Source organism: Vulpes vulpes, chromosome 10, assembly GCF_048418805.1.
Source record: "Vulpes vulpes isolate BD-2025 chromosome 10, VulVul3, whole genome shotgun sequence".
Lineage (NCBI taxonomy): Eukaryota > Metazoa > Chordata > Mammalia > Carnivora > Canidae > Vulpes > Vulpes vulpes.
The window spans coordinates 100,349,266-100,360,171 of NC_132789.1; the positions used below are offsets into that span (position 1 = coordinate 100,349,266).

At 57.9% G+C, this 10,906-nt stretch overlaps 1 protein-coding gene and 1 long non-coding RNA gene across 11 annotated transcripts in view; one reads left to right on the forward strand and one right to left on the reverse strand.

Annotated features, from left to right (window-relative positions):
• Nucleotides 1–5,375, reverse strand: part of SPOCK3 (SPARC (osteonectin), cwcv and kazal like domains proteoglycan 3) — a 407,001-nt gene extending 401,626 nt beyond the window's left edge. For 4 of the 10 annotated variants that reach the window (XM_072725007.1, XM_072725005.1, XM_072725002.1 and 1 more), the window contains exons 1-2: nt 5,076–5,191; nt 4,653–4,832 (exon numbers count right to left, since the gene is read on the reverse strand). In XM_072725007.1, coding sequence (XP_072581108.1) covers nt 4,653–4,832 — 180 coding nt within the window. In that variant the 5' untranslated portion in view covers nt 5,076–5,191. Of the gene's footprint in view, nt 1–4,652; nt 4,833–5,075; nt 5,198–5,277 lie in introns of those variants that run through there. The other 6 variants (XM_072725010.1, XM_072725003.1, XM_072725012.1 and 3 more) reach the window with 5 other exon arrangements.
• Nucleotides 5,376–6,542: 1,167 nt separating this feature from the next.
• LOC140594346 (uncharacterized) lies at nt 6,543–9,423 on the forward strand. The gene is made up of 2 exons (XR_011995062.1): nt 6,543–7,320; nt 8,610–9,423. It is a non-coding gene; the product is annotated as an uncharacterized lncRNA (long non-coding RNA).
• The last annotated feature ends 1,483 nt before the right edge of the window (nt 9,424–10,906 follow it).

A 10,906-nucleotide genomic window follows, 5' to 3' on the forward strand; every position in this document is an offset into this window, starting at 1 on the left:
AGGGAGAAGCAGGCTCCATGCACCGGGAGCCTGATGTGGGATTCGATCCCGGGTCTCCAAGATCGCGCCCTGGGCCAAAGGCAGGCGCCAAACCGCTGCGCCACCCAGGGATCCCAAAACACAAATATTTGAAATGTGAACTATACAGACCATTTGATTCAGAAGCTAATGATTTTTGTTTTCTTATAATGATCTCGATTTTCAATTCTCCTAATAGGCGTGTGTATATTTACAGATGCTGAAGGAATTCCTCACACCTGTTCCAGGTAAAGGTACTATTCCCACAATTGCTCCACTGGGGAATCTTGTGTGCCTGATTTTACCACTACTCACTTAAGCTAAAAAAAAAAAAAAAAAAAAAAGAGTAAATGTAACCAGCCTATCTACTAGATATAGCCTGTTGTTGGAAGTTTTTGGTTTGTTGCCTTTATTCTATGTTATTTATTTTTTGGCTTTATTTTAAAATCACACAATTATACCCCGAACATAACATTCTGGGTCTATCTACTACACTTATTTTTAAATGAGTTGACTTCTCTATATCTTTAAATTTAACTTTTCTTAAAACATAGGGGTCAGAATATCCACAGGAGTTTTTTTTTTTTCCCCCCCACAGGAGTTTTTATACTAACAAATATACTAATGACTTTCAAAAGGAAAAGTTTTCTGTCTATATAATGACATTCTGTATACTTTAAAGGTCAACAAAACTTTACTCAAAGAGCACTCCTAGTATAAAGTGGTCAAAATTATTTGAAGTTTCTTCTGTGTTAAGCTTGACTTTGGTTTAATTATTTCTCTGTGATTTACATTGAGGAAATTGAGAAAATGATTCTTCAGCAGCAGGGCTTCCTATGTTCATCTGTTCTCACATAATCCTTCCTATCCATGCTCCTCATTTCTAAAACTGTATTATATATAACACAGTCATATATTTATATTGCACATAATATAAAAACTGCATTTATCTTAAAAATCATTCAATTAAAACATAATGATGGATTGCATTTTCAAATATCACTCGAAATAGCTTCCAAATATAATTCAAAAGACGATACAGTTCAAAGGTTCACTAAGAAATCACTTGTAAAATAATGTTGAGTGTGTAAAATAGTCACAAGAAGAAAGGTAAAGGTTAATTCTAATCTTGGTTATTGCATAGGCATTCCAAAGCTTTTTTTTTTTTTTTTGTAAATAAAATTATATTTTTTATGAGAGAAAAATAAACAATTACTTTGGTTAAATTGTTTCGAAAAGAGGCTGATTTCCTTGTTTCTTTGCCTTCATAGAGACTATGCAAATCTATCACCTAAGATATCAATGCTGATGCAGAACATTTAAAGGTGGAGTCACGCAGCACAAACGTATTTCAAGCAATGCCTCACAACCACGGGCTTCCAGATGAAAATGAGAAAAATTAACGGTATCTTAAAAGATACAGGAAAAACAAAGTTATGAAGCCAATGATCCCCCAAAAAGGGAAAAAACAATCTGCACATTAGCAGGGCAGTGGATGGTTTAAATGCGCATCCGGATTATGCATTCTGAGTTGAGAAGTCTCGCATCCGCAGACATCTTATGCTAAATGAGCAACAGGTGGTTAAAAGGGGGAAAAAAAAAACACGTCTCCATGCCCTCCAGAAGTTATTGTCACAAAAACATAATTATCTTACTAAAGTGGCAAGGCTACAACCTGATATACTTTTTAAATAGGTAATTATTATATTTTCATTATTTCATGTGCTTCAAAACATACCTGCTAAAAAAAAATTCGGAAAAAAAATAAAAAAATAAAAAATAAAATAAAATAAAAAATCGGTAAATCCTTTATTTAACATATACTTTTAATGGATTTCCCCCCTGCCTCAGACATCAAGTAAGAATAACTGAAAGTACTATGGCAGTGAAATGCCCTGCTCCGTGTCTATAGAAGCTGCCTAAATGATTCCCGGAATATTTCATTCTTTCAGGCAACCCAGCTTGCTTCCGCAGTTTAAAGCAAACATATTTACAAACTGCCCAACTATGACTGGCCGCTGTTAATAATTCAAAAACGTAATTTGAATAAAGTAAGAGAACATTAAAATATTGAAGATTGAAAATATATTTTAGAGAAGAAAACTTTTTATTTCAAAAATTTTCAAGCAGCCATTAAGAAATAAGACGGCATTTTGTGAAGCATGATTCAAATAACGACAGAATCTTCAATATTTTTTTTTTTGTTTTCCAAGTGATGTGATAAGCAGAAATTCTTCCCCAGCTTTAGGAATACCTCATTTGCGTGTTGGCTGTTTTTTTTTTTTTTTTTTTACATGGGTTTTTTGAGTGCAACTTTGTACTCAATATTAGCACAAAGTCAAACAGAACCGGGGCGTAAGGGATGTCACGGAGCCACAGCACCACGTTCGGGAGGCCTGGGGAGCCCGGCCTTAGCCTGTCCAGCGGCAGGAGGGCAGCCCCACCTCTAGCACGCAGGAGCCTCCTCCAGGAACCCCTGAGCTCTTCGGTGACCCCCGGGGGGGGGGACCCCCGCCCCAGGGCCCGACATACCTGGGGCTGGGGAGCTGGACGCCCCGCGGGGGCCCAGCAGGTGCACCGCACGCTCCCAGCCCCCAGAGGCCCAGCAGGTGCACGCGCCCCGCCCCCGGGGACCCAGCAGGTGCACACGCTCCATCCCCCCCGGGGGGCCTAGCAGGTGCACCACACGCGCCCCGTCCCCGTCCCCAGGGGCCCAGCAGGTGCACGCGCCCCGCTCCCCGGGGGCCCAGCAGGTGCACGCGCTCCGTCCCCAGGGGCCCAGCAGGTGCACGCGCCCCGCTCCCCGGGGGCCCAGCAGGTGCACGCGCCCCGCTCCCCGGGGGCCCAGCAGGTGCACGCGTCCCGCTCCCAGGGGCCCACCAGGTGCACGCGCCCCGCTCCCCGGGGGGCCAGCAGGTGCACGCGCTCCGCTCCCAGGGTCCCACCAGGTGCACGCGCCCCGCTCCCCGGGGGCCCACCAGGTGCACGCGCCCCGCTCCCCGGGGGCCCACCAGGTGCACGCGCCCCGCTCCCCGGGGGCCCAGCAGGTGCACGCGCCGCGCTCCCAGGGTCCCAGCAGGTGCACGCGCTCCATCCCCAGGGGCCCAGCAGGTGCACGCGCTCCATCCCCAGGGGCCCAACAGGTGCACCGCCCGCCCCGCCTGGTTCCGCGCATCTCCGCGCCGCCGTCGGGGTCCGCAGGAGTGGGGGGCGGTCACCCGCCGCGGGATCCCCCCTCCCCGCCCCGTGACACCCCCGGCCGGGGCTCTCAGAGGCCGGCGGGGCGAGGGGGGGGAGAGGACCGGCCCGGCCCGCAGGCTCGCGCCCCCCGCGCCCCGCCCCGCTCGCCGACCCCAGGGAGACGCCGTCTGCGCTCCAGTTGCGGCCGCGGCTCGGTGCGCGGTGCCGCCGCCTCCCGCCCGGGCCCCTTCCCAGCGCCCCTCAAACTCCTTCGGGGCCGTCAGCAACGGGATGGAGCCGAGTTACTGCAGCCCCAGCTCCGGCCCGCGCACCTGCTCAGACCGCTCGGAAGTTACGGGGCGCAGTCGGCGCTCCGCGTGCGACCCCTGCGGGCCGGGGGCGGGGACAGGTGGGGGACGGGGGTGCGGGGGCAGGTAGGAGATGGGTCTGTGCGGGGACAAGGGATGGGGGACGGGGGCAGGTGGGGGACGGGGGTGCAGGGTCGGGACCGGGGTGCGGGGCAGCGGCCGACCTCTCCACTGGGGCGGCCCCGGGAGCCTTCCCCAGTCGCTGGCCGGGCGGGGTCGGCGGAACCGCAACTTCCCCAGCCCCGGAACCCCGGAGCCCCGGAGCCCCGCGCCCCCAGGTCCCCGCAGGTCCCCGCTCCCCCCCCAGGTCCCCGGTGCGCCCCAGGTCCCCGCAGGTCCCCGCGCCCCCCATGTCCCCGGGACCCTCAGGTTCCCGTAGGTCCCCGCTCCCCCCCAGGTCCCCGCAGGTCCCCGCTCCCTCCCAGGTCCCCGGTGCGTCCCAGGTCCCCGCAGATCCCCGCTCCCCCCCATGTCCCCGGGACCCCCGGGTCCCCCCAGGTCCCCGCTCCCCCCCAGGTCCCCGGTGCGCCCCAGGTCCCCGCAGGTCCCCGCGCCCCCCCATGTCCCCGGGACCCCCGGGTTCCCCCAGGTCCCCGCTTCCCCCCAGGTCCCCGCAGGTCCCCGCGCCCCCCCATGTCCCCGGGATCCCCGGGTCCCCCCAGGTCCCCGCTCCCCCCCAGGTCCCCGCAGGTCCCCGCGCCCCCCCATGTCCCCGGGACCCCTAGGTCCCCGCAGGTCCCCGCTCCCCCCCAGGTCCCCGCTCCTCCCCAGGTCCCCCCAGGTCCCCGCGCCCCCCCAGGTCCCCGGGACCCCCAGGTCCCCCCATGTCCCCGCGACCCCCCAGGTCCCCCCAGGTCCCCGCTACCCCCAGGTCCCCGCAGGTCCCCGCTCCCCCCCGTGTCCCCGGGACCCCCAGGTCCCCCCAGGTCCCCGCTCCTCCCCAGGTCCCCCCAGGTCCCCCCATGTCCCCGCGCCCCCCCAGGTCCCCGCAGGTCCCCACCCCCGCCCCCCAGCGCCCAGCGAGCGCCGCGGCGGCCCCGGGGACGAGCGCGCCCTGCTGTCCGGGGAGGGGCCGCGCGCACTTACGTCTCGGAATCTGTTCCACTGTCCGCCCTCGCGGCCGTACTGGGAGACGGTGCTGAGCCATTGTTTATCGTCCAGGAAATTGCCGCCGTCCGGCCGCCCCCCGGCCGCAGCCCCCGCCGCCGCGGCCCGAGCGCACCAGGCGGCGGCGCAGACCCACAGCAGGGCCGGCACCTTGAGCATCTGCGGGGGGAGACACGGGCGGGCGGGGCCGCGTCAGGCGGGGCGGGGCGGGGTGCGGGTGCGGGTGCGGGTGCGGTGCGGTGCGGGTGCGGGTGCGGGGGGCTGGGGTGCACCGACCCGCGCCCCCTCCCCCGCTCGCACGCGCGGCCCCGGGCAGGCAGGACAGGCGGGCGGAGCACGGAGGCCCGGCCGCGGCGGCCCGAGCGAGCGAGCGAGCGGACACGCTGCCTCCCGGAGCCTCACCTTGCGGCGGCCTCCGCCTCCCGCTCCGCTCCGCTCCCGCTCCCGCCGCCCGCGCAGCCCGCGCCGCCGCCTCCCGAGCAGCCGCTCGCGCCGCCGTCTGGAGCGCTCTGGGCTCCCGCTCCCGCTCCCGCTCCCGCCCTCCCCCCTCCCCCCCTCCCCCCCCGGAGCTCCCCCTCCCCCCCCCCCCCCCCCGCGCACCCACCTTCCCTCCGGCCGCGAGCTGCAGGGGACTCGGCGGCGGGCGCGGCTGCGGCGGTGGCGGCGGCGGTGGCGGTGGCGGTGGCGGTGGCGGTGGCGGTGGCGGTGGCGCAGGGCCGTCGTGGGCCGCAGCCCCCCCCCCCCCCCCGGGACGCCGCCCGCCCCGCGCCCCGGCCCGCGCCCCGCAGCTGCGCGCTCGGACCTGCCCCGCCAGCGCCACGCGAACTTCGCGCCGGACCCGCGGACCTCAGGGCTGAGCCAAAGGGACCCGCAGAGGCGCGCGGAGCCCTGGGGCGCGGCCCCGACGGCGGGCCCAGCCGGGATGCCCGGCCGGTCCGCACCTGCCCCCGCACCTGCCCCCCGCACCTGCGCCCCCACACCTGCGCCGCCACACCTGGTCCCCGCACCTGGTCCCCGCACCCGGCCCCCACACCTGCCCCCCGCACCTGCCCCCCGCACCTGCGCCCCCACACCTGCGCCGCCGCACCTGCCCCCCGCACCTGCCCGCCGCACCTGGTCCCCGCACCTGGTCCCCGCACCTGGCCCCCGCACCTGCCACCCGCACCTGCGCCCCCACACCTGCGCCCCCGGACCAGCCCCCCGCACCTGCGCCCCCGCACCTGGCCCCCGCACCTGCCCCTGCACCTGACCCCCGCACCTGCCCCCCGCACCTGGCCCCGCACCTGCCCCTGCACCTAGCCCCCGCACCTGCCCCCCGCACCTGGCCCCCGCACCTGCGCCCCCGCACCTGCCCCCCGCACCTGAGGCCTCCCCCCACCGCCCCGCCGCCGGGACACGGTCCACACCTGCACCCCCGCACCTGCCCCTCCCGCACCTGCCCCTCCAGCCCCCCGCCAGTACCCCGTCCACACCTGTCTCCCCCACACCTGCCCCCCCAGCACCTGCCTCCGCAGCCCCCCGCCAGGACCCCGGTCTGCACCTGCCCCCTCACCTGCCCCCGCTAGCCCCCCGCCAGTACCCCGTCCACACCTGTCTCCCCCACACCTGCCCCCCCAGCACCTGCCCTCCCAGCCCCCCGCCAGGACCCCGGTCTGCACCTGCACCTCCACCTGCCCCCCAGCCCCCCGCTGGGACCCCAGTGCACACCTGCCGCCCCCGCACCTGCCCCTCCCGCACCTCCGCGCCGGCCCCGCAGCCCCGCGCCCTGCCGCCGCCCAGCACGCGGCCGCCTGGGGCTCAGCGGGGACGGCAGGGAGGCGGGGGGCGGGGGACGGGGGATGGGGGGCGGGGGGGGGGGCGGGCGTGGGCGCGACCCGCAGACCCGCCGGAGCGCGGGGCACGTGACGAGGCCTGGGCATCGCCGCCCTCGGTTCCCGCTGCTTCGGCCAAACTGGTACGTGCGGAAGGTGTGGCCCGCGAGGCCCCGGCAGCCCCGCGCCGCAGGTGCACCGCCCCCCCCCCCCCCTGCGCGCAGCCCCAGCCGCGGTCATGACATTAGGACGCACGACCCAAGTGGACAGGTGTTGGATGCAGGGTGACCCCGCAGGCTTCGCAAACTACCTTTTGAGCCTCCGTGAACCCCCTGCGTGAAAGGAGGCGGCTTGTCCCCCGTCAGCTCGTGGCTGTGGAGCAATGTCCCGACCCCCAGGGCCCGCACCCGGCCGGGCAGCAGCTGTGCTAGGGCACCGGGTGCGGCTCCGGCTTGCCCTGCCTGTGCTTGTCCCAGGGCAGCAGGCTTGCCGCCACCTGCGGTCCCACAGTGGGGAGTCATGGGGAGCTGGGGGTGCAGCTGTGGGGGGCACCTGCAGCCCCGGCCCGGCTCCCCGGCCTCTACCGCCTGCCCAGGCCCGGCCGGGTGGGGCGAGCTTGCAGGCCCTTGGCAGTGAGAGCACGAGTCCAGGAGCGGCCTGCCCTGCCGGGGAGTCGGGAAGCCTCCTCCAGCCCCCTGACCCAGGGCCTGGGGCTCCGAAGAGTCAGCTGTCAAAGTGTCAGTGACCCTGAGACAATCCACGCTTGAGGCAACCCCTTGGCTGCAGGGAGCGCCCCAGTGGAGGTGGACTGGCCGGCCAGGCCCGGGTTAGGGGAGGTGAGGCCCGGGAGCGGGGGAGGAACCAGGCCAGCCCACTGGGTCCCCAGCACCCTGACCCCCGGCCACCTCCCAGCTTTCCGGGCACTTCCCTGAGGCACTGGGAAAGCCGGGGGTGGGGGCGCAGGGCTGCTCGGGGTGAGCAGAGTGAGACACCGGCACCACCAAGAAGCAGGTAGAGCTTGCTCTGTGTTCTGGATCCTTCTGTATAAAATTGAAACTCCCAGCAGGACAGCGGTCCGCAGATCCCCAGGCCCTGTGTGTCCTTCCGTGGCGGGCACCCCACAACCACTGCCCCGCGCCCCTGGAAGCCGGTGTGGGGCCCGCACAGAGCTGGAACCCCAGCCCTGGATTTGTCTCCTTGACCTTTCAAGTCTTCCTGTGCGAGGCCTGAAGTTACTCAACCAACATCTATCACCAAATATGTGCAAGATAGTTCAGTAGAGATTATTTTTATATCAAATCTGTTTTTTTTTTCTCTTGCTTTTCTTACCCTCATTTTTAGGTCTAGCATAGTTTTAGAACAAGAAATATGGAGTATGTGGTGACAAGGGGCCCACTTATCACCCCCAGTGAGACTGGGATCCATAGAGACTTAATGGAACTCCGGGTCTTTCGTCTCACGTGCACACACACTCACACACGCACACACACACGCACACACACACACACACGCACACACACGCACACACACTTCAGTTGTCTTTAGCGAGTTCCCTTGCGGTCGCAGCTACTCTCCCAAGGCTATTATCCCTACGTCTCCTGAGGCTGCATAGACTAGCCCAAGTCTTCGCACCGTCCGGCCCCAGGCCCTTTGCAGACGTGACCCCCTTTATTCGTCCCAGCTTGCTGGGGATCCCACAGCCGGTCCCCACGGAGGATTCCTGAGGGCCCAGGAAGTCCTCAGGAGAGATGATGCTTCCAAGTTGCCTTTCGCTCTGTGGAGCCTTCTCGGTGTGGGCCTTCGTGTTCTTCGCCCCGCTGCCCCCCCCATTTTTCCTCCCCGGCTTGTACATCCGTTGACCTTCACCTCGGTAAGAGGGAGGACTCCCCTGGCGGCAGCCAGAGACAGGGATGCTAAGGTCCGGGAGTGAGCTGAGCTACGCCGGAGGGGCCTGCACCTCGCTGCGGAGCACTCGGCCCCGGCCCAGATGGCCGTGTCCACCCCGACCCGCGGTGGCGCGCCTGGACCCAGCAGCCCGAGCACCTGCTGGGCTGGGAGAAAACTAACCAGCCTGCCCCCCCCCCCTTATGCCGGTGAAACCGATGTTGCTTGCCCTTCCTTACAGCCAGCTGGTGGGAGAGAAGGCGAGATGGCCAGTAAGGGCTTTGCCGAGTGTCTGAAGTCAGCAGGAGCTGTGGTCACATGATAGAAGAGTCATCCTAAAGGTACAATTTGGCCACGTCTGAGATACTTCATCCTAAGGTGCGGGGAACAGAACATGGTCTGTAAAAGTCGCCCGCCTAGAGTGGTGCCTTAAGCCACGTCCGAGAACTGGAGCTCATGAGCTATAAGCTTGAACTTAGCACATAAAAAAGAAAAAAAAAAAAAAAAAAGGAGGCAAAACTCTGGGTATTGAAAATTCAGAAGGGAATTAAAGACCTGCCAACATCATCATAAAAACATGTCAGGAAGGAGCATTCTGTGTCCTCGTTTTGGAATTTTATTTACCGAAACCTTACAAGTCTTCTACATCATGTGTGCGTGATTTAATAGAAAGTAGCAGTAATTACTAAGATTTGCATTCGGGGTATCAAAAGTAGACATTAAAAAAAAAAACTAGAATGGAATTTCTAGTTTTCTTGTTTGTTTGTTTTCAGAGACCAACCCCACCAAGGAAACAAAAGATTTCAGCTATCTGATTTGATAAACAGAGCCTCTTATGATTTAACTTAATCTAAGACATTTGGTAGATAAACAGACTTAAAAGCTGTTACAAATATGGGAAGCACATCAATCAGTTCAATTACTGTAATTCTTAAAAAAGCCTTTTTCAACATTTAAACCAGAGGGTGAATCTGATTAAATTAATTGATTACTAAGTAGATGATACTGGAAAGTGTCCAATAAGGCAATTAAAGTTTGCTTTTACTTTATTCTAATATACATTTCTTGACTATTTTTTAAGGGAAAATATACATTGGGTTGAGGGGCACAAGGTAATGACTCAAAAATGTTTAAAATAAAAGGTACAATAATATTTAAATGATAAAGTCTACATGCCTGTACAGAAATACACATATTCTTATGCTAGACTCATGAAATTTTAAAATCTGCAAGTCAAAAAGACTTAAAAACACCCCCCTGGGGCCCCTGGGTGGTTGAGCATCTCCCTTTGTCTCAGGTCCCGCATCTGGATCCCTGCAGGGAGCCTGCTTCTCCAGCTCTGCCTGTGTCTCTCGTGAATAAATAAATAAAATCTTAAAAAAAAAAAACCACCTCTGTCCTTGAGATGAATACAGACATGCTTTTTAAAATTAGTTTCACCTGCAGATTAATATACTAACCTTTAAGAAAGTATCTGGAGTTAGATGTTATTTGGTCTGATAGACCATTGACTATAGTTAGAGTTTCTAAATCAAGGTCTACAAAGAAGCTTTTATGTTTATCTTTGGGAATTTTTTGTTTAGTTTTAGCTGACTAGCTCAAAACAGGCTTCACGTATGGTTCTCTGTTAAATTATTACTGGTTACCAATCTTCAGAGGATAAAAAGTATCCCAAGTGATATTGCGACCCTTTGACACTTAGTTCTGTCCTCTTGGATAAATGGGGAGTTCTCTCGGTGAGAAGCAGTTGTATTATTAAAAAAGAGAGAATGAAAAAAATAGATAAATAAATAAAAAAAACGAAAAAGAGAGAATGTTATGATTGCTGCACGTACATATGAGTCTAACATCCTGTACTCTACAGGATTGCTGATAGTGGAGGACGCATTCAACGGAAAGTTAAACAACAACATGAAAACAAGTAAGTTTTTCCTCTCTTAAAGTTTAAAAGCTATTCTCTCGCTATTTGCCTTAAAATACTTATTGGTTACTCTGCAAATGCTAAGCAATGCACTTGAAAGTGGGTGCAAATGACGTATTCCATAAAGGGTCAGTATCCAGCATATATAAAGAACTTATAAAACTCAATACCCAAAAATTAAATATCCGGTTAAAAAAAATGGGAGAAGACATGAACAGACATTTTTCCACAGAAGACATTCAGATAGCCAAAGGAAACATAAAAAGATGCTCATCGTCACTTATCAGAAAAAAAATGCAAATTGGAACTACAAGGAGCTATCACCTCACACCTGTCAGGATGGCTAAACTCAACAGCACAAAAAACAACAGGTGTGGTGAGGATGTGGAGAAGGAGGAACACTCATGTGTGTGCTGTTGGTGGGAGTGCAAACTGGTGCACCTACTGTGGAAAACAGTAGGCAGGTTCCTCAAAAAGTTAAAAATAGAGCTGCCTTATGATGCAGCCATCACATAACCGGGTATTTACCCAAAGGATATAAGAATTCTAGTTCAAGGGATACATGTACCCTTCTGTTTACAATACCAAGATATGGAAGCAGCACAAGGGCCCGTCGA